General features: G+C 40.7%; 1 protein-coding gene across 5 annotated transcripts in view; it reads left to right on the forward strand.

Moving 5' to 3' along the window:
* The first annotated feature begins 11,833 nt into the window (after positions 1–11,833).
* LOC117409324 (glycine receptor subunit beta-like) overlaps positions 11,834–22,959 on the forward strand; it is a 45,204-nt gene continuing 34,078 nt past the window's right edge. For 2 of the 5 annotated variants that reach the window (XM_034015186.3, XM_034015184.3), the window contains exons 1-3: positions 11,836–12,179; positions 13,726–13,881; positions 20,642–20,748. In XM_034015186.3, coding sequence (XP_033871077.2) covers positions 13,748–13,881; positions 20,642–20,748 — 241 coding nt within the window. In that variant the 5' untranslated portion in view covers positions 11,836–12,179; positions 13,726–13,747. Of the gene's footprint in view, positions 12,180–13,725; positions 13,882–20,641; positions 20,749–22,959 lie in introns of all 5 variants that reach the window. The other 3 variants (XM_034015183.3, XM_034015185.3, XM_034015182.3) reach the window with 3 other exon arrangements.

Genomic DNA, 22,959 nt, shown 5'->3' on the forward strand with positions numbered 1-22,959 from the left:
GACACATGGCAAATGAAATTTAATAGAGAAAAGTGTAAAGTATTGCATGCGGGCAATAAAAATGTGCATTATAAATATCATATGGGAGATAGTGAAATTGAAGAAGGGAACTATGAAAAAGACCTAGGATTTTATGTTGACTCAGAAATGTCTTCATCTAGACAATGTGGGGAAGCTATAAAAAAGGCTAACAAGATGCTTGGATATATTGTGAGAAGTGTTGAATTTAAATCAAGGGAAGTAATGTTAAAACTCTACAATGCATTAGTAAGACCTCACCTAGAATATTGTGTTCAGTTCTGGTCACCTCGTTACAAAAAGGATATTGCTGCTCTAGAAAGAGTGCAAAGAAGAGCAACCAGAATTATCCCAGGTTTAAAAGGCATGTCATATGCAGACAGGCTAAAAGAATTGAATCTCTTCAGTCTTGAACAAAGAAGACTACGCGTTGATCTGATTCAAGCATTCAAAATCCTAAAAGGTATTGACAATGTCGACCCGGGGGACTTCTTTGACCTGAAAAAAGAAACAAGGACCAGGGGTCATAAATGGAGATTAGATAAAGGGGCATTCAGAACAGAAAATAGGAGGCACTTTTTTTACACTGGTTATTGTTGTTGATTTAGTTAAAACAGAACTCACTTGTTAAAATAATTAGTAGCTGAATATTTTCAATTTGTTTAGAAAAGACAACAAATCTAATTTTGCAATTCCCAAGTTTTTATTTTTTATTTTTTATTTTAAATAATATTCAACTAAAAACAGGAGAGACTAGATTTAATCTGAATAATAGACAAGTTAGCTTTCCAGGAAACAAACTGTAATAGAGTCACAGTCTTCAACAAGTGGCTTGTAGCTCTGGTCATACCTTGTGGGTAGCAGGTTTTCTTTTTTAAATTTGCTGGCACACTTCTGTAAATGTGAAGCCGTCTATGTAATTCAACATTATATGAACGTTGCTAGAAACCATATTTTAAAAAACTGTCAAAGGGAAATTGACTACAGAAGGCAGATGATACTGAAGTGCTAAACTTAAATCAAGTATGTTTCATCAGTTTTTAAATTAACAATCTGTCAATACATATTTACCCATAGTATTTCAGTATAAGGTGAATAAAATTTAAAAAATACTGTATAAAAGGAATGGGCAATAAGATTTTTTTTTATGGATAATGTATGTTCTCTTTAAACCCTTAATCATGTGATAAGACAAAACAATTAGAAATGTGACAGGCTGGTCAGCAAATGCCAAGAAAAAAACAGTACTACTCTATATCTGTCTAAATAATAGAAGTTAGAAGACGTGCAGCAATGTCTGTGTCTGTATAGTACATGACAGAGACAAATAATGACCAAAGTATCAAAACAACTGTTGTAAAAATAATAATAATGAAATACTGTAAAAATGTCCATTTCCCAATGAGGAATACCTTTACTAGGGTTGTGAACATGGCATTGCTTAATAGCGGTATGTCAGGTTACATGAACCAACCTGCAATATACATACTCCATCTTCATTTTATATTAACCTAGTGAAGGCGATTTATTACATAAATGAATGTAACGGGTGGGACACAGCAATCGTGCTTAATTAATTGTAAATTGGCCTAACAGCAGATAAAAGCCACTTCCCTTCAGGTGTGCGGCATGAGTTTCTTTTCAGGGTTCCCGAATGAGGTGGTTTTGGCTGCGGTGTCTTGAGCTACTTGGGATTATTTGGTTCCAGCGTTAACCCTTGTTTTCCTTCCATTTCTTTTTATGTATTCCTTTTTTTTTAATTTTGTTCCGTATGGGTTTTGTATACAGAAAGTTAGGTTACTTACCGTAACCCTGGTTCCCTGAAAGAGAAGACCAAAACATTACTTATGGGATATGCCTTCCAATTGGCAGATATTCACTGAGCTCTTTATATCAGAGTTGCCAATAGGCCCCTTCCTGGGGTGACGTCCGGTCCCGCCTACTGAGGGATTAAACCGTCAGCCCATGGAAGCCATGTTCTCTTTTTGCATCGAACCCGTGAGGGCGAATGAAGGCAAGGAAGGATCTATCACATTGAGGCGATAGAACCTGGAGAAGATATCGGACAGCGAGGCCCCTTTGAAGAGGGCCCAAGATGTAGCCAAACCTCTAGTAGAATGCGCAGCTACCCTCCCAGGTGGGGTCAAGCCGGCACTATCATACGCAGTCGAGACTGTGTCCACAATCCAGTGCGACAGTCGCTGCTTCGAGAGGGGCTGTCCTAGGGTCTGTATCCCGTGACAGACAAAGAGCTGGTCAGAATGATGCAGAGCTCTTGTTCTATCCACGTAACACCTCAATGCCCGCACCAGGCAGAGGAAGTTCAATCTCCTATCCGCCTCCGAAAAAAACAGAGGTGGATAGAAAGACTCCAGTTCCACAGACTAGTTCATGTGGAATGCTGTGATCACCTTAGGGAGGAAAGCATGGTTTGTACGTAGTGACACCCTGCTGCCATCGTCCCAAATACGCATACAGGAGCTGTGCACCGACAGCGCCACTTCGCGGCGGTAATAGCCAAGAGGAAGGCTGCCTTCATAGACAGATATTTCTGATCTATGGAGTGTATGGGGTTAAACAGGGCCTTAATGAGGGCCTCCAGCACAATATCAAGGCTCCATTCGGGGAGAACGACCTTCCTTGGAGGGTGTAATCGCTGAGCACCCTTGAGAAACCGGGTTGCCAAGAAATGCTCACCCAGAGATACAGAATTAATGGGGCCATGGCACGCAGAAATGGCCGCCAAGTGCACCTTCAGTGTAGAAGGTGACCTACCGGCATCGAGCAGTTCTTGCAGAAACTGCAAGATAACTTGCATAGGGCAAGAGACTGGGTGATGACCCTTAGTCAGACACCAGTTCTGAAAATATCTCCATTTGTAGGCGTATAATGCCCTAGTGGAGCCTGCCCTAGTTTTGCAAAGTACAGTGTCAGATAGCCCTAGGGCTGACCAGCGGTCCCATTCAGGGGCCAGACCCATAATAAGAACCTGCCTGGTTCCGAATGCCAGAGAATGCCTCTCGCCTGACTGAGGAGGTAAAGGCAAAGCGGGATCTCCCAGGGCTGGCCTTGTAAGAGATGGCACCAGGGGGCAACTAGGAGAACTGTTGCCTTCTCTAACCGGACCTTCTCTAAGAAGGCCAGGAGCAATGGTATCAGCAGGAACGCATAAAGGAGCATCAGAGGCAACGTGTGGGCTAGGGCATCGACGTCGAGTGGACCGGCTAAGCAGTGGAGGGAGTACCATAGGGGGCAGTATGTTGTCTCCGCCAAGGCGAAGAGATCGACCTGCGCCTTCTCAAACCATTCCCAAATGCACTCCACCACTTGAGGGTGGAGTCGCCACTCCGACAGATGCACACTCTCCCTCGAAAGGAGGTCCACTGCCCAGTTCACCCGTAGGGACAGCAGGTTTCTTTGAGCCCAAATCAAGAGGCAGTAGGCAATGCAACCCCGGGGACCGAAGGCCACCCTGGTGGTTGACATTCACCACCATGCGTTGTATGTCCGGGCCAACACATGTGTTCCTTGCAGCACCGGGAGAAAGTGTTGGAGGGCAAGGAAAACAGCCTGCAACTCCAGCATGTTTATGTGCAGGGATGTCCAATGGCCCGACCAAGTTGGAGGCGTCCGTCATCACCACCTGTGGGGTCTACAAGACGAATGGCTCACTTGCACAGCACCTGAAGACCGAGACCTGAAGAGGGTCTGTCATGGATGTATTCATGACCACTCAAAAGAGAGTAGGCCCCATGCAGAATTGTAGCGCGTAATCATTGTGCACTGTGGCAAGCACCCAGGTGTCCGAGGTGCAAGCGCGCCAGTATTGCAGCTGGTGTGTAGAAAACAGATGGGTCTGAGGCCACAAGCCTTGGGAACCGTCCTGGTAATAGTACGTGCCTGGGGAGATTGCCAATGACTCAACCTGCCCGGTGCCGGAGCACTGGGAGGGAGTAGCACGGCCACTTGCAGAAATGCCTCGCGTTCTCGGTGGGAGCGCTGCAGGATTGTCTCCACAGCCGGCACAAAAGTATGCCCCAGGGATATGGACACGTCTAACAGCGCTGCCTTATCTGCATCGGGGACCCTTGCTTGTTCCGAGCACCGAGTGCGCTAAGCGCACCGAGTACCGCATGCACCGAGCACCGTCTGCACCGAGCACACTGAGGCGCTACACACACCGAGGCACCGAAGTACCATGGTCACCGAGTGCATCGAGCACCATGAGCACCAGGCACTGTATGCACCGTGTGCACCAAGCACCGAAGTACCAAGGGCTGAGCTTGCACGGAGGTACCGAAGCACCGGGGGGCAGCTAAAATAGCGATGCCTGTCCTGACCACGTGTAGTCACACACCTGGTCAGAGCGTAGCATATACCAGGGAGACACACAGGCTAAAGCCGCCGTGGGCGAATTGAAAAACAACAGGGGGTGGGCAGGCCAAGGCATCTGGCGAGGTCTACTCTACAGCGGGGCAGATAAAAACGCAGCCCCGGTGGAGGAAATACAGGGCTGACTGGCTGTTGTTGTTGTTTTTAAACACTGCACTGCAGCTGAATCCACAGCACAATGCAGGCAAGCTGGGTTGTGCGATCGGTCACGCAACAACAACAGTACAATTTTATTTATTTATATTTTGCAATACTGAATGCATGGCAGCTGGCGGAATCACTCAACGGTGGGGGTACAGCAAGGCCTAGCTCTGGCGGAGGAGCCGCGTTCTCCCCAAGAGTGTAGGCTTGAATAGACACACACACACTCCTTTAAATCAATACTGCACAGGCAGTCGCACACATATGACAGACAGTAAGAAAAGGCAGCCTTCTACGCAAGCAAGGCAGGCTGCTGAAGAAAGGAGAAAAACAGGGTTTATTTTAGAGCCGCTGATTCCACGAAAGCGGCAAGCCAGCTTTCAGCACAAATGCAGGGGAACTGCAGTCGACTCGGAAAAGCTCTTTTCAAATACGTTCAGTTTGTACACAGAGGTCTTACCTTACCGTCTTGAGAAGCAAAAAGAGAACATGGCTTCCGTGGGCTGACTGTTTAATCCTATGATCTTCGTCTGCCAAAGCAAAACAAAGCAAAACAGAGCAGTGCTCTGGCTGGGTCACGTTTCAACGTGAGGGTCCGTACTCACGTAGCTGTGTCCCCTCTGTACTGCTAAACTCCTCCCTGAGCTCAGTGTGGTGCCACGCATATCCAATTGCTGCACACAACACAGCTGATCACAATAGAGGCATTCAGCAGTCCTGCAGCTGCGCCTTTTCCTCAAGAGTCGGCCTATCCCTCTAAAGGCGTACTCCCTCCCAACCTTACTTAGCACCCTTACAGGTTGGGAGGGAGATTTGCAACTCACATTTATTCTGTCCCATTCACAGGGACACTTAGTCCTACTAACATAAGGTGTAATTGTTTTTGGGACTTGATTTATATTGTGGGTCAAAGACCTCGGAACACTAACATCTATTGTCAGTGGACAAAATTAACATATAGGGGAGGTACTTTGATTGGCAATTCCTATTTTCAGGAATTATTCCCCAGGACAAAATTATTGCAGTTTAATAGGGAACACTTAGTCCTATCAAGGTGAAGTGAAGTTGTTTTGGGGAATTTATTTTATACGGTGGGGCAAAAGCCTCTGAACACTTAGGGTTGTAATGCAATAGACCTGGTTCATATACCAACTTTGTGTAAATTACTTCTGGCACATTTTAATTTTTTTTAAAGGATTCATAGTATACAAAGAAAATATGAAGACAAGGTTTTGTTATTATAATAAAAATACAAACTTTCCATTCCATCCCTTTTAGTCACTACTGGTAATTATTTATGCACTTGGTTTGTTTGTGTGTTTTATTTATATGTTTTGTTTTTGTTTTATCTTTGAAGATCCCACTAGTTCCAGTCGCCGGAGGCACTTAGGGATATTGTTTAACCTGGCTATGTTAAAATTCTCACACTTTGTCGATCCTTTTGTGGTAACAATTGGTATTGCACTTCCGAACTGATCAGTTCCGTGTAATTGTTTGTTTTAGACTTTTTGTAAATGATTTCTTTATTCTGTTGGTGCCCAGTGTTGGAGCTGGAGCACTTAATAAAATATCTGTTTCTATACGATACCTGTTTCCTTTGGTTTATCTTTCAATTTGATAAGGATTTGTGTGTGTGGACTTTAAATAATTATAATTGAGGAGAATTCCAATTGTGTATTCAGGCTCCTCTTACTCCTGGTAATATCTAAAGGTGGCGTAATCTTTGGCCTATAGTGGGCACCACATAAATATAATCTCATAAATGGACAGTCATCTGTATAAATTAAATAGGAGCACCATGAGTCAGCATTATCACAAATATAAATCTGTCTGGAATCTTTTGGATACCTGATGAGTCACTCAACCACCACCAACAAACCACTGATAACATGCTTTTTCATGCAGTCATCTCACATTACCAGACAACTGAAATTGGTGGTATAGAACTAGAACAGGCCCACCAAGATAAAGTCCTTGATGTTGTAATAGACCCATCACGGTCAGTAACGAGACAGTGTGGGGAAACAATTAAAAAGGCAAAGAGAACACTTAGCTATGATTTCCATTACACGAGAGTAGATGTTAAAACTTCATGCTGATTTGAACTCGGCTCTCGCCAAGATAAGCACCAACTAAGACGTAGCTTTACAGTAAACTAATGTGATCCATATGCGTCTCCATCCATTTACGTTTCCTTCCATATGATGATGTAGATATCCTTCTGTCTGGTGTTAATGGCTGAAGTGTAATGCTGGCTCCAGGGATCAGCTTATTTTGCCTCCCTGGCGCATCAGCACACACAACGGCTGCGATGCTGGCTCCGGGGATCAACCAAAGTGCGGCCTCCCCAGCGCATCAGCATGACAACCGTCTGGATTGAGCTAAGTAGGGTACATCTCTGGGGTTTTCAAGTGGGCACCTTCCATCCTCAGTGTTTCGTCGACTAGCCCACGACACCTCAAGAGGGCTCGACGGTGATTCTGGCGTCCCAGCATCACCCCCCTCCGTCCCCCACTCAACTCAGCCCAGGTGATGAACACAAAGGACATGAGGGATCCTCTCCTACCCAGAGGTTTAGGTTCTGTGGTGATGGGAGAACATCATATGTTGACCTGATGAGGAAACTGATCCTGCTCTGTTCCATTGACCATAGGTCTTGCCAGCCAATCTTGCGTTGTTCCACACTCTCCCATCTCATCCATTCTCCCTGTTTGGCCTGGGAAATGGCCTTTATACACCTCATCCTCTCCTCCTGCTTTTGCACCTCGTTGACTACCAGCTTCCTTCTTTGAGCTGGGGCCGCCTTGTGCCATGTAGGAGGAGTTGAACTGAAACCAAGACCCCCTCTTCCATGCTGAACTTGCCCCATGATATCACCAATTCGAAGGGCAGCCTTTGCATCTTCCACAGCTTTCTTTGCCGCCCACTTTCTTCCAGTTTTCAACACAGGTGCTGCCTCCCTTACGCATTTATCGCGTGACTCTACTAATGTCATTTCCAGTCTGACCTTGGCGCACTTAAACTCCTCGGTTAGAGCAGAGACTGGTAGCTGCAGTATTCCTTTACCATAAAGTCCCACTCTGCTGAGGCAGCGTGGAACTCCCAACCATTTCCTGATGTATGAACTGATTAAAGCTTCCAGCTTCTCTACTGTTGTCAAAGAAACCTCGTACACAGTCAGTGGCCACAGCAACCTCGGCAGTAGACCAAACTGAAAGCACCAGAGTTTTAGTTTACCTGGTAGAGCGCAGCTGTCTATGCTCTTCAACCCTTCCACTGCTTGTTGTCTAACTTCTCCCACACGAACTGTGTCCTTTAGATCCCCGTCGTACCATCTCCCAAGACTCTTCACTGGCTTCTCAGACACTGTTGGTATTGCCTCACCATTAATGAAGAATGTTTTATCTACTACTTTGCCTTTAATTATAGAGATGCTCCTTGATTTAGTGGGCTTGAATTGCATTCGTGCCCATTCAATGTTATTGGTTAATTTGCCCAATAATCGATTAGTGCAGGCTACTGTTGTAGTCATGGTTGTCATGTCATCCATGTATGCTCGAATTGGTGGTAGTCGCATTCCAGAAGCCAAGCGCTCTCCTCCTACTACCCATTTTGATGCCCTAATGATTACTTCCATTGCCATGGTAAAAGCCAGTGGAGAAATGGTGCATCCTGCCATTATTCCAACCTCTAGGCATTGCCATGTAGTGCTGAATTCTGAAGTTGAAAAACTGAATTGCAAATCTCCAAAATAGGCTTTCACTAAATTTGTTATTGTCATCGGTACACTGAAAAAATCAAATGCTGCCCAAAGTAGTTCATGTGGCACTGAACCATATGCATTAGCCAAATCCAGGAATGTCACATGGAGCTCCTTCCTCTCCTTTTTAGCTGATTGAATTTGTTGCCAGATCACATTGATGTGTTCTAAGCAACCTGGGAAACCTGGAATGCCCGCTTTTTGTATTGAAGTGTCAATGAAGCAGTTCTTTAATAGGTAAGCTGACAATCTCTGAGCAATAATGCTGAAGAAAATCTTGCCTTCTACGTTTAATAGGGAAATGGGACGAAACTGACTGATGCTTGTAGAATCTTTTTCTTTAGGTATAAAGACTCCACCTGCTCGGCGCCATGCTCTTGGTACAACCTGTTTTTCCCATGCCACTTTCATCAATTTCCACAGAATTCGTAGAACTCCTGAAGCACTCTTGTACACTCTGTACGGAACTCCATTAGGCCCTGGAGATGATGAAGCCCTTGCTTTTTTCACAGCTTGCTCTATTTCTTTCCACTTAGGTGCACAGTCCTCCATTTGGTATTCTGGTGGATTGATAGGTGGGATGTCTGACGGAATTGACATAGGCTCCTGCCTTTTTGAATCTGTATGTGTTTCCTCCAAATATCTCTCCAGCTCAACCTTAGATGCTTTTAGTGTGCCATTCTTCTCACTGGTGAATAACTTCTTTACAAATTTGAATGGGTCTTTATAAAAGTTAGCTCTCGCACGCTCCTTCTTTTTGTAGCGTTTCCGTAGGCGCTCAGCTCTGCGCAATGTTGCAAGCTTATCTTTTATGACCCTTTGTAAGAGATTGAGTCCCTCCTTCTGACTTTGTTCTGCTCTTCTCCATTGGTTCCTCAGCTGTCTCCTTTCTCTAACTAAGCGTTCAATCTCCTGCTGTCGTCTAGACTTTCCAGGAATAGTTTGTACTTTTTCCTTCCTTTTTTCAACTCCAAACCTCTCACTTCCATATGCGTAGATGATGTCCCCAAATTTATCCAGCTTCTTTTCAACTGTTCCACTTAATCTTTCCAATGCAACGCAGAGATCTGTGTTTACTGTGTCCCATGCAGTTTTCTCACAAGCTCTTGGCCATTTAACTCCAGGCTTGTGCCCGTTGAGGTTCTTTTCTCTCTTATGCTGGTTTGTCTGACCGGGTTCACAAGGATCATTAGGTTCATCACTAACTGTGTCCATGCAAGTCCTCCTCACATCTATGACAGGGGTGCTGATATCCTGCGAACTGTGGTTTGCTTCCTGTCGCTGGATTTCATTCGACTGACTTGACTGACTTCGTAAGAAGTACTGATCAATGCGAGGCCCTTGTCCCTTCTCCCTCAAGCATTTCATTCTCCCTTGATGAATCTTCAAACCCCTGACAGTTGTCGCCTTGCTCCAGCCGCAGACACAAACCTGGAGTTCCATGTCTTTGTTAACTGCAGATCTTGAACTAGTCTTTTGTGAAGTACTCTCCATACTCATATCCGTTTCCGTTCCTAAGTCGTTAACCGTGTTGTCCAACGTTGAGTCATCTTCCGCCCCCGCTCTCGCAGACTCTAGGGGTATTTTTCTCTTTAATTTCTTAGAAGCCTTGGGCGGGTGTCTCCAGCATCCTGTAAACACAGAGCTGGATACTGCCGACAAGGGTAGCTAACCCTTACCAGCCCCAATGGGGTCTCTTTCCTCCTGTCAGCTGTCTCTCCAGGCTGTCACAAGGTCTTTCCCTTGTTGCCAGCTGCACTATTCACAGCAGTCACTGGACGTATCCAGATCTTCATGATTTCCATTACACGAGAGTAGATGTTAAAACTTCATGCTTCATGCTATATTGTCAACAGTACAAACCTTAGGAGGTTGTACAGCACACTGGTCACCAAATTACCAAAAGGACATTGTGGCCTTTTAGAGAATCTAATGAAGGAGCAACCAGACTAATCCCAGGGCTTAAGGGAATTAGCTAAGAAGATAAATTGAATGACCTAAATATATTTATCCAAAGAAGAATTAGGTGGAACCTGAAGTCTTTAAAATGTTAAAAGGAGCTGACAAAGTTCAAAACCAACCAATATTTTAAGCACAACACAGAAACCAGGACCAGGGGACACAGTTGGACTATTATGTAGGCTTAGGACAGAGGGTAGAAGACATTTCTTTACACAGATAGTTGTGAGGCTATGGAATAGCCTCCTCTCATTTGTAAATGTTCTTATATTCCTTAATTTGACAAAAAATAAAATAAATATATTACATCAAATAGTAAGTTTGTAATAATAAAACAAAACCGGAGGAAGCAGTGAGATAAGAGCATACCGTAAATAGCAGACCAGACACCCCCACAGAATCCCCATGCCCAGTATGAAACTATGCAGAGACTAGGCTAAAACAAATACAAAACAACTTTAATACAGATGTGAATATGTGTATTGACCTTGGGGTCTCAGATGATCTTGGGAATGGAACTGCAGTCGGGTGGGAATGGGGTATAACTGCAATCTGTTTATTTAACAAACATGCACTCAGTGATTGTAAAGTGTGACCAGGGACTTATGGAGTAAGTCTGTAAAGTATGCTGGAGCCAGACCATTGGGAGAACCATTTTCAGCAACAGTCTCTAAAGACCAGGACATGGTTCAACCTACACTGAATACACCACAATGGCCACAATGGTCTGCTCTGATGTTTTCCTTCATCCATGTTGCTTTACATAGCACATGGAACCAGTATACATTCAATTACCAGAAATCAACACTGCTGGCAGCCACAGTGTGTCCAGTAAAGCATTTTCTCTATTTGTGTGACTAGGTGCAAACACACCCTGGGCTTGAAGTCCTGTACTCCACAAGCAGTGTTGGTCTGTTATACTCATTGAATGGTCGTGTGCTGTACATTGCAGTTAGGCACATTGCAGCTAGAAACATCCTTAATGCATTGTTCAGTTTCTCTAACATCTTTGTTTTCATCTTGAAGAGCTATTGTAAACATATAGAAAACACTATAGTTTACCATGCTTTACAATAATAATAATAATAATAATAATAATAATAATAATAATAATAATAATAATACACTTTCAGTCTAAAATTTTGACTGAAATAGAGTCTGATTATTATACAAAAAACATAATTTTAAAAATATATTTAAAATTTGATGCAATATTCAAAATGGCCATATTTAACATATTCAAATATATTCGGATTTAATATCTACAAAATATATACAAAAAAAGAAATACATTTAAAATGTGTTACAGTAGTCAATATTGGTACATTTAATATATTGAAATATAAATACACAAGCTACGCTGTTTTTGATCTCCTTTGCATTTGCAAGAGGCATCAATTTAACTAGATGCCCTTTTGCTTGAGTATTCTGTTGATTTAACCGCAATGTTGCTGATCCTGTACAAAATAAACATGCACACATATGCAGAGACGTTGCTTTGCACAATAAACAGACAGCCGGTTATCCCTTTGAAAGCTTTCCTGCTTCTGCTGCTGATGCTGATCCAGTGATTAATAGTCACTGCTTTGGAGCTACTGCGCATGTTCCAGGTCCACGCAGCCTCCATCTTGAACATCCTAGAGCAGAGCGAGGACAAGAAAACATATATACTGTTTGTTTTGTTGTTTTTTTTAACATGTATTAATAAATATCGCAGTGGGTGAAAAACATATAAACGAAACTGCTAATAGCTGTTATTTGATCGGTCGCCTGAAGCTACTGACTGAAGAGACTGCGCGATTCGTAATGATGGCTTGCTATTTGCAATCAGCTGTATTGTAGAATTCCATATTAATTTGTTTGTAAACGGTCCCAAAAAATAATTGTTGCTAGAAAATATAATACTAAGGTAAGAGTGATATTTTGTTTGTCGTTAATATGCGTGCTTTAATCTTTGGTGTGTTTGTGATCATGGTAGAATTTAAGAGGAGACGCCATTCCAGTCAGTATTGACGTTTTTGTTTTCTCTGCATTCCTTAGTGCATCCTACCCTCACTTCGGTGTGGATGATAAGCACAGCTTAGCTAGGGGATATGCGCATCATGTTTAAAATTCAAATATTAGCTTGTCTGTCAGTATGGTGTATGTTGCGTAAGCATACATTGTATCGGTCATACACCTCAAAGGATTTCTACACCCCATTGATTTGAATTGCAATACAGTGCATTTGTTTTTCCAGGTTCTTTTTTGTGCGCATGAATAGCAAAAACAGAATAAGGAAAAAAAATAGGCTTAAAAGAGAACACAACTATTCAGAGCAGACTAGACTTAAATCAACCTTTCTGAAGATAATGCAATGGTTGTTATTCAACCACACATGGATAAATCGATTAACACATGATTAATGTTTATAGTTTTAATTCAGGCACGTTGCACTATTTAGTTGTAAATTTGAGGATTATCAAACTTTCTCTGAGTTGGACGTCATTGAGTGAAATTATATCTGGAAGGTAAACCTTAATTGTAATCTGACGTTTTTCTTTATTATATAAATAGCTTTGAAATCAAACACAGCATTACACTGGTGTCATACACTTTGTTGATTCTATTAATACTGCTTTGTGTGTTTATGTTCCTACATTCGCTGTCAAACAATCTGTGATGCACAATTCGATAGTACTCCTGTAGGTGAACCAAAGTACCTGTGCGATTTAAAGGGGTGATAACCAGTGCTTTAAAATTATTTTCTCTTAATGGCATTCGCAACATTTTCACAGGTTCTCTTATGTACATAAATGGCAGTTTTTAAACGTTTGTTTTAATTTAGCACTATTTTGAAAGTTTAAACTGGGGCATCTATGGTCCACTTGAGTTAGATGGACCTGCATTACAGAATTTAGGGACTTTTTATAGGACCCTTTTTTGTTAATTTAGTTTTATTCTTTTCAGAAATATTGCCTTTGCTTCAAACTATAGTGTTGTGTTTGAAACCTATTTGTAACTCTAACTAAAGAACAAATCACCCTAATAATCAACTTTCATTTGTGGAAAAGAGCTCAAGATACTTAAACTGACACTTAGGTTAACTTCAAATTAGTTGGAGAGAGGAACTGTTCTCTGGTATTTTCATTTTAAAACGGCTTATAATCTATTTATAAATTAAATATTCTAGTGATGTATTCACTTGTACACCAAGCTTATTCTGATGGGTTACCTGTGACATGCTTCACACTTTAGTGCTGTGTGCTTTGCTGCAATCACATTGCAGTAAGTGGTCACTTAAAATAAACCTAGTTTGGGACATAATCTGCAAGTATATATTAGTAATACACTAACAGATGAATTTAAAAAATCACAGCTTTCTTGTATACCAGTATTAGGCCTACGTCCGATGTATTCCCCCTGGCAGAAAAGATTGAATTCTCAAAACTTTAATTACCTTTTTTGTGTTGCAGAAAGCATTTCCTGTCAGGGTTGATGTGTCAGAAAATGAAGGTCTTAAAGCTGGCCTTTCTTCTCCTGGTCTTGTCGCTTTGGATAGATGACGGTTCTGCCAAAGAGAAGTCTTCAAAGAAAGGAAAGGGCAAAAGAAAGCAGCATTTGTGCCCTTCGTAAGTGTACTTTTTTTTTTGGTTTCAGGAGAAAGGAACAGGGAAAGTATTTTATGGATCATAGTATATATTTGAGGTTTCCGGTTTTTCAGTGTTCATGGTTTTTTTTTTAACATTTCAGTGTTTTGTTTTTTTTTTTAGCCAATTTCAGTCTCAGCAAAATTTTGGGTTATCGGTTATATATGACATTTTTATTTTTTAGCAAAACCAGTCGTAGTTTTTATACGTACACTACCGGTCAAAAGTTTTAGAACACCCCCATTTTTCCAGTTTTTATTGAAATTTAAGCAGTTCAAGTCCAGTGAATAACCTGAAATGGTACAAAGATAAGTGGTAAACTGCCAGAGGTTAAAAAAAAAAGTTTAGGTTACCAAAAACTGAAAAATAATGTACATTTCAGAGTTATACAAAAAGGCCTTTTTCAGGGAACAAGTAATGGGTTAACAACTTACAGCTGTTCTGCAGCAATGGAAGTAAATTAAGCCTTGAAAGTTGATGCTAACAATTCCTACAGGTGTTCCAACTTTTGTTGATTACTTACAAACCCTCTGTCTGTATAAAAGCAGTGTTGGAACAGACTGTGTTACTACACCCTCTTAAGCATTATTTGGACAGTATTGTACTGCAGGAAGTAGTATATTGCTCTCATAATGGCGAGAAAAAGGCATTAACAAAGGAAGACAGACAGACCATTATAACCCTTAAAAGTGTAGGTCTTTCCTTTAGAGAAATTCAAAGAAAGCCAAGGTGTCAGTGAGTGCAGTTTCCTACACCGTCAAAAGGCACTTGGAAACTGGAGGAAACTCTGACAGGAAGAGGTCTGGTAGACCCAAAGCCACAACAGAATCAGAAGACAAGTTTCTGAGAGTCAACAGCTTGCGTGATAGGCGGCTCACATGACAACAGCTTCAAGCACAGCTTAACACTGTTTGAAGTAAGCAAGTCTCAGTTTCAACTGTGAAGAGAAGACTTCGAGCTGCAGGTTTGACAGGTCGAGTGGCAGTAAGAAAGCCATTGCTAAGATGGCAAAATATGAAAAAGAGGCTTGCCTGGGCCATGAAGCACCGCCAGTGGACTACTGAAGACTGGAAGAAGGTCTTATGGACCGATGAATCGATATTTGAAATCTTAATCACGCAGGGTTTTTGTACGCCGTCAAGTATGCGAAAGGATGGTTCCTCGGTGTGTGACACCAACTGTCAAACATGGAGGAGGAAGCGTGATGGTCTGGGGCTCTTTTGCTGGATCCAGAATCGGCGACTTGCACAGAGTGAGTGGCACCCTGAACCAAAACTGCTACCACAGCATTTTGCAGCGCCATGCAATACCCTCTGGTATACGCCTAGTTGGTCAGGGGTTCATCCTACAGCAAGATAATGACCCAAAACATACCTCCGGGCTATGTCAGAACTACCTTAGAAGAAAAGAACAAGACGGTAGGCTTCAAATCATGGAATGGCCAGCAGAGTCTCCAGACTTAAACCCCATCGAGGTGGTTTGGGATGAACTGGACAGAAGGGTGAAAGCAAAGCAACCTACAAGTGCAATACAATTGTGGGAACTTCTGCAACAGTGTTGGGAAGAACTTTCCGAACAATATTTGATTTCCATTGTAGAAAGAATGCCACATGTGTGTTCGGCTGTTATATCTGCAAAAGGTGGCTACTTTGATGAGTCAAAAATTTAGATTAAATTTTGTAAAACAAAACGATTCCATGATTTCTTTATTATCTCCAATTGCATCTCTTTTTTCATCTTAGATACGTTTAGGGGGAAAAAAAAACAAACATATTTTTAGTTCATATGTTCCATGATGCATGGGGCTGTCTTGCCTTTTACAATGTGGATTGCAAGTCTGCAATATTTGTACACCAGCACCCTTGATCCCAGAATTGTTTCTGCTAAAAAGGTCATGGAATTCACAAGTGTAATCTTCTGCCATTTTTCTTTTAAGAAGCATTTTACAATATTTAATTAAGTTTTCACGACATGTTAACTGTACAGTTGGGTGCAATCTGCATTACAGTGGTGGGAGACACTCTGCAAACCAATGAGCAAAACAAGGTCACAACCATTTAGAGCAGGGGTGTCAAACATAGGGCGGAATATCATTTTTTTTTATTCACTAGAATGGTTTTCTTGGCTTTCTCCGGAGAAAAAATGACTAGAGACCTGTTTTTTACGTCTTTTTGATGTTGGACCGGAAAGGGAAAATTGCAATGTCGGACCAGGTCCGACATAGGACCACAAAGAAGTGCTGGACAAGGGGAATTGTCAGATGTCAAAGTGGATATGAGAATGACCGGACATTTCCAACAATGGATTAAAAAAAATCTGGAATTGATGATGCAATCAGAAACCCAGAAGCACTGTAATCTACAGCAGCTACTGTAGTAGAGGACGGTTCTTTTTTTATGTTAAGCATTTTTGTGTTTTTTTTTTTTTTTTTTTTTTTTTTTACAAGGGTTTAATTAACAGCCCGCATTGTGTGTGTCAGACTTGCTAGAAAGTCTGTAACAAAATGGTTGATTGTTATTGTCGATACGACTATTAATGCAGGCATCGTGCAGGTAGGTCTCACAAAGTCCAGAAACAAAACAAAATGTTAAAATAAATTAGTTCTGCACCGTATAAAACTGAGCTGATTTTGACAGTGCTTGATAGTCTAATAACCCATTTTTAAATGATTTAGAAGCAAATAAAACCATTTTTGTTTTGGCTTTATTGTTAGTTACCACAGACAAGAGGAAGGACCCAAAAAGTTTGAGAACTGCTACTCTAAATCAGTGCAGGAATAGCGATTTAAAAAATAAATAAATAAAAATAAAATAATAATAAAAATAAAATAAAAACATAGCAAACATAACAAATCAGATGTTAACAGTGAAAAGAAAAAAAACACAGGTACGTTATTTAAACAGTTGTAGCAACACGTGAGGATGAATAATGCTATATTTTTAAGGAACCCCGCTACTTACTCTTAACAACTTGCATTTTTTAGACACACATTGCTTCCTGATGTATTTGTACTGTTTAATTTGATCAAAATACTGTAACTGTATTGTAATTGTTAATGTGGATAGCAATATTGCTTCTTGTTGCCATAGTAATGAACGTCAATGATCAATTATGTGCGCACACATTTTTTAGTAAATGACAGTACATTTGCCAGTATATTATATACAGTATGTGACCATTTACATTGTCTTGCATTTTTACAGATTTTCTTAACAGTGTAGACTACATAATAAGAAAGATGAATACAGAAATAAAATAACAAAATATATATGTTTGCATTTTAATTGGTTTTCTTTTGCAGTTTTGAGACAGGTTTCAATTGTGCTTCTATAACATTTTATTTTGCCGGATTTACCGCCGTTTAAATGCCCTTACTTTTTCATTTTAAAGCTCCTAAGAACCACAGAACATTATGCATAAAATACAATCTACCGGAGAGTAAAACGGAGGTCCACTGTAGAAAATAGGAGGATATAAAAGGTGGAAAGAAATCAGCAAATGTTGCCGTTTCCACTGAAAATGAAACCCCTTTCCAAAACCGGGCCCATTTTCAGTCGAAAGACTTCAAATTCAGAATTGTTATTATTGTAGTCCACATCTTGCATTTATAACCACAGGAGTCCATCAGTATTTCTGAAAGCGTCTCGTCCTTTTCCAACTGTTCAATCTCACTCAGTTTAAACGGTAGAGTTTAGTTTATATGCCCTCTTTTAATGATGTTCTTAATGTTTGCGATTTAGTAGCTACTTGTATCTGTTCTTCCATTTATTTTCGTCTTTGGTGTCAGTATAACAACCATTTTTTATCTTCAGAGTGTCGCTTTGGGTCACGCAATCTACAGTGTCTTAGGATCACACTGATTTGGTTATTATTGGGTGACATATGTTGTTTCTGGCATATCCGGAAGTACGGCATAACAGTGGCGGTGTTTCCATGCAAGTTTTAATCGCGCTACTATTGTGCATTCATGACGTGTCATGCGCAAATGACTCATGATTGTGCTCGTTCCAAAAGTGCACAGCAAAAAAAGTGTGCTACTCAAGTGTCATTACACTTTGGTAAAGCACGGTAAAGTGCGCGCTAATTGGCCTCATTAGTCCCATAGCAACAAACTCTACAGTCGTGCAAAATAATTAACGATACCTCCTCCACTTCCCCTATGTAAAAGAACGCTCTTCTCTGCGATACGGTCTTTCTGTCCTCCTCTGTAGCGTAAGTAAGATTTTCCTTATCCCAGTCTTACTAATACAAATCAGTTAAATATCCATCCATCCATTATTATCAATCCGCTTCTCCTGATGAGGGTCGCGGCTAAATTATATATAAATTGCATATAGAGCTGTTGATTTATACCATTATTTATTCATTTCAGTGTATTATAAATGATGCATGAGAACTACTAGATCGTTATGACCAGCATTATTATCATAATAATAATACTATGAATAATGTAGCTTTTTTCCCGGAGGATGTTTCAAGCCTCCACCTCTTCTGACAGCACGCAACACCAGATTGACCAATTGTGAATTGTTTCACAGTCTCTGTTTTACATGTGAATCCTAAGAATAATTTCTGGAAAATAATAACATACCGCACATACGCACACTTAGCCTCAGCCACGCGTAAAAAGGCTTTTTCTCCCCATCCACAGTAGCTAGAGCGTCCAAACCAACTTTAATGTGAAGAAGACCAATTGTGAATTGTTTCACAAGCTCTCCTTTACATGTGAATCAAACAAATAAATTGTGAAAAACAATAACATACAGCATATACGCACACAGCCTACCCGATATGTGTAAAATGGCTTTATCTCCTCAACCACAGCAGCTACAGCGCTCAAACCAACTTTAATTTAAAGGATGCCAAATGTGAATTGTTTCACAGTCTGTGTTTTACCTGTGAAGCTTAAGAATAATTTGTGAATACAATAACATATCGCATATACACACCACCGTCCCAGCTTCAATTAAAAGTGCTTGATATCCCCAACCACAGCAGCTAGCATTTTCAAAACAACTTTAATTTAAAGAAGACCAGTTGTGAATTGTTTCACAGCTTCTGTTTTACATGTGAATCCTAATAATAATTTGTGAAAAAACAAATAGTTGGGGATATCAAGCCATTTTACGCATGTCAGGCTAAGTGTGTGCGCATATGCGATATGTTTTGTTTTTCACATATTATTCTTAGGATTCACATGTAAAACAAAAGCTGTGAAGCCATTCACAACTGGTCTTCCTTAAATTAAAGTTGGTTTGAACGCTGTAGCTGCTGATCCAAGAGCATCGTCTGATGCGCCTAGAGTACAGAAGAATGTACCGTCTGATTGCACGCACCGCTGGCAGGCAGGATCGGCAATACAGACACCTTTTGGAAAGGCTGGACCACGCTGATCAACAGCACCAAGAGGTGGTTGCGTTGCACGCCGAATTTCCCGCTGAGGTGGGCACTCTTTGTGCTGTGCGCAGTCCTGCCAAATCAGTGGTCCGAGAAATTTGTACAGAGCAATACCCACTCAATTCTGCAGCGCACCGGTGTACGGACATGTATTGGTGACGGCTCCATGTCCACCCGTACAAGTTCCACCAGTTGGTCAAACGTAGCTCGGATGACCCGAAATATTTCAATCCATTGTTCGTCAGAGAAAGACTTGTGAAGCACAACCTCCTCCCACCAAACAGAGGGATGATGATGCGCCCGCATTCGTCTTTCCTGCCGATACACAAATAGAGGTCTGTACTTAGCAACGAAGTGGATGAGGGTGTCTGCTGGAAAGAAAGCTCTAGATAAGAAAGCAATAGATGCACGATTCCTTTCCTGCAAACCCACTGCATGGGACTGAAGGAGTTCTTCCCATACAAGACTTAATCTAGCCAGTGTTTGTCTGCGTCTTCTCCATCCATCCATTTTTGTTGCAACTACGTTGTAAGTAGGCCTATGATTTTATATACCCTTATAACTAATTAGCAAATACACACAAATTATGTATTTATTATATTAACAGCGTTTGTGTAAGTTTCCACATTTTCTGCTTAATTAATTTTAATATTTCAACAAAGTACCTGTGTTTGAAACCAACACATCATGAGTTGTTTTTAATATATTTGTTCCACATTAACGCATATTTGTAATTACTGAACGCATAGTACTTTTGTTTAGCACATTAACAGTTATGCAGTTGGCTAAGACTAATATATATGGGTGTGTAAAAGGACATCAGTAGCCTAAGAAGCATAAGAAAAGCAGTAATGGGAATTGGTGAGTGCTGTCGGTTTTTGTACACATGATATGTGTACCATTTCTAGAACAACTAATTCTAAACAATAATAGTAATAACTATTATTATTATTTTCTTCTTCTTGGCAGCATGAACCGTTTTAACTGCAAGACTTTTGCATTCTAGACAGATGGGGGGTAACCTCTTCATCTCTGCATTGCACGTAAAGCCTCACGTAAACCCCTATGCATTATTTGAACGATATCCTTTATCGAGCGCGTTTGGTGATATTTAAATAAACCCTCCCATTATTTTATTATTAATGAGGTCGTTTGCATTTGGACGACTAAATTCTCTCTCTAAAATAAACTCTCATGTAAACGTGGAAATAGAACTGTCATGACCAAAAAAGCGCGAGAGATCTGTTGTCACGCTTTTCAATTTTTGCTTGTAAACTGCCCCAGAGTCTGTATTAGCAAGGGACTGCTGTACTTCTACTAACAGTTGTTTGTTATTTGTTCTCAGAGAGCTGTCAAGTGAGGCTCTTGCACGAGTACCAGCCAACTCTACCAGCAACATCTTGAACAGACTGCTGCTTACTTACGATCCAAGAATTCGGCCCAATTTCAAAGGTCAGTGCTATGTTTTTGTTTTTACATTTGATGCATTTTATATTTGAAAACAACCTTTACTGCTGCAGTCCATTTCTTTACAAAGACTTGTTTTCATTTTATTAGAAATTCACATTTTCAGTTTTCTATAGTCTGCATACATGTGTATATAGAAAATCTACGGTTGTGTCTTCACTTCAGGGGTGGAAATAAGACTTCCATTTCATAGCAGTTTAATCCATACATAGTTTTACTATAAGACACACCTGAAATGGTTACGTGTACACTTGGGCTAACCAAGCACATATTACAACCTGGAATGGGTAAAACGTCTATGCAAAAGGAGTTTTATTTCTATCTCTGCACTTGAATGTTTGTATGTCATAAAGGTCTTCTCCAGACAGCACCTGCCCAGTGTGGCAGAGTAGGGGGAGGAAAGATGTAGTCCAGGGATTTGTTGCAGAACTACATCCCCCAGAATGCCATGGAGTTGGAGTAGAGTCAGAAGTGGAATCACCTGGCTTTAATTTAATGAGGGACACCTGCTTGGGATTAAGCAGACAGGTATAATTAAGCAGGTCAAACTGTGTTTTGAGAGGTCTGCATGAAGACCCAGACCTGGAGGAAGCCTGTGGGGACAGGCCTATATCGAAAAGTTATTGTTATACTTTTGTTTGGGGACTGGTAAATGGCTAGTTTAGAATTTATTTACTAAGTTTAGTTGGCACTCATTGGGGGAGTTAGGCTTTTGTTTTGTTTGTTTTATTTTTGTGTTATGTAAATACATATACAGGCACTGCCCTGTTTACACCCTATTATCTGTGGTTTCAAGTACTTCTTTTATGCTAGAAAGACAGTGTGAACGGTCCTGAAGCATGGCAAAGCAACCCCACTTTGCCACACCAGGTTATATTTCAATAAAGCCATAGCATATTATTAACCCTAAGAGATCCAGTCCAAAAACACATTTAAAAAACGTCTTCTTGCACATAACCATTTGTTTGTTTTTTAATAGCATTAATATTGTCCTCAATTGACATTTTCTATGGTGTCATCATCAAGTATAATTAAAAAATATATGGCACCAGGGGTGTGCAATTCATATTGCCCGACGCCGGGGACAACAAGATCTATGTGAGGGTGTGGCAGTGTGCCCCGCCCCTGTGTTTATTTGTGTGTTGTATGTGGTGTGTTAATGTTGGTGTATTGTAGTTGGTACACGGGATATAATGTGGGTAATGAGCATGAGTGTTTATTATCCACATTATATCCTGTGTACCAACTACAATACACCAACATTAACACACCACACACAACACACAAATAAACACAGGGGGACAACAAGTTTTGACGTTATACTTTGCCTGTTGGACAAATAGTTTTTATTTATTTATTTTTCCTGTCTTTCTGTTGCTAGAAAAACACTAGAGAACAGAGAGCCACACAAATTTCTGAAAACTGAATTGTGGAGGTCTAGCATCTACACACAAACATGTAAAAAAGTGTTTACATCCCACCCCTATCACTTCTGATTGGCTAGCTGTTGAAAAAGCTGATCTTCTATTGGTTACAAAGAAACCCAGAAATGGCTGCCAAGAGAGTCTTTGGCAAGGCACAGACTAATCTTTTAAACTTAAGGCATTATTTATGTTTTTTGTAAATTTAGCAAATAAGTGATACCGCTTTCTTAATTTACGAACCTGACATTTAAATGCAACAATCTAGTAAAGTTACAAAAAAAAAAAAACCACCACAGTCGCTAAGGTATAAGCGGATTTAAACTTTGTAGTCAAGTGTGTACTTGTTGATGTAAAAACAAATTGAAGTTTGCTGTTTTGAAGCATTTCAAGACAAACTTTCCCTGGCAAAAAAATAATGATTTTATTTCTTTTGCTTTTAGTGTTGCTAATCTAGTTTGCCATTTACCATATTTACATATTTTTTAGATTTACACACTATATTAAAAAAGCGATATTAGTTATTTATTGGACATGCACAATCCATTGATTTGTGCAACTATTAAAACATGAAGATTGACAAATATGTTTATAATGATAGAATGAAATGCTTATATATGAGATTAACTGTACAATATTTTAAAATAAAATACAGACTAAGTCTCATGGCAATGTGTTTATGTATCAGTTCATTTATGTAGTGAGTGTGGTGCAGAGAAAGAATGTTACCACCCCCCCCCCCCCACCCCCCCCAAAAAAAAGGCATTGGGTTGGC

Source organism: Acipenser ruthenus, chromosome 2 (assembly GCF_902713425.1).
Source record: "Acipenser ruthenus chromosome 2, fAciRut3.2 maternal haplotype, whole genome shotgun sequence".
NCBI lineage: Eukaryota > Metazoa > Chordata > Actinopteri > Acipenseriformes > Acipenseridae > Acipenser > Acipenser ruthenus.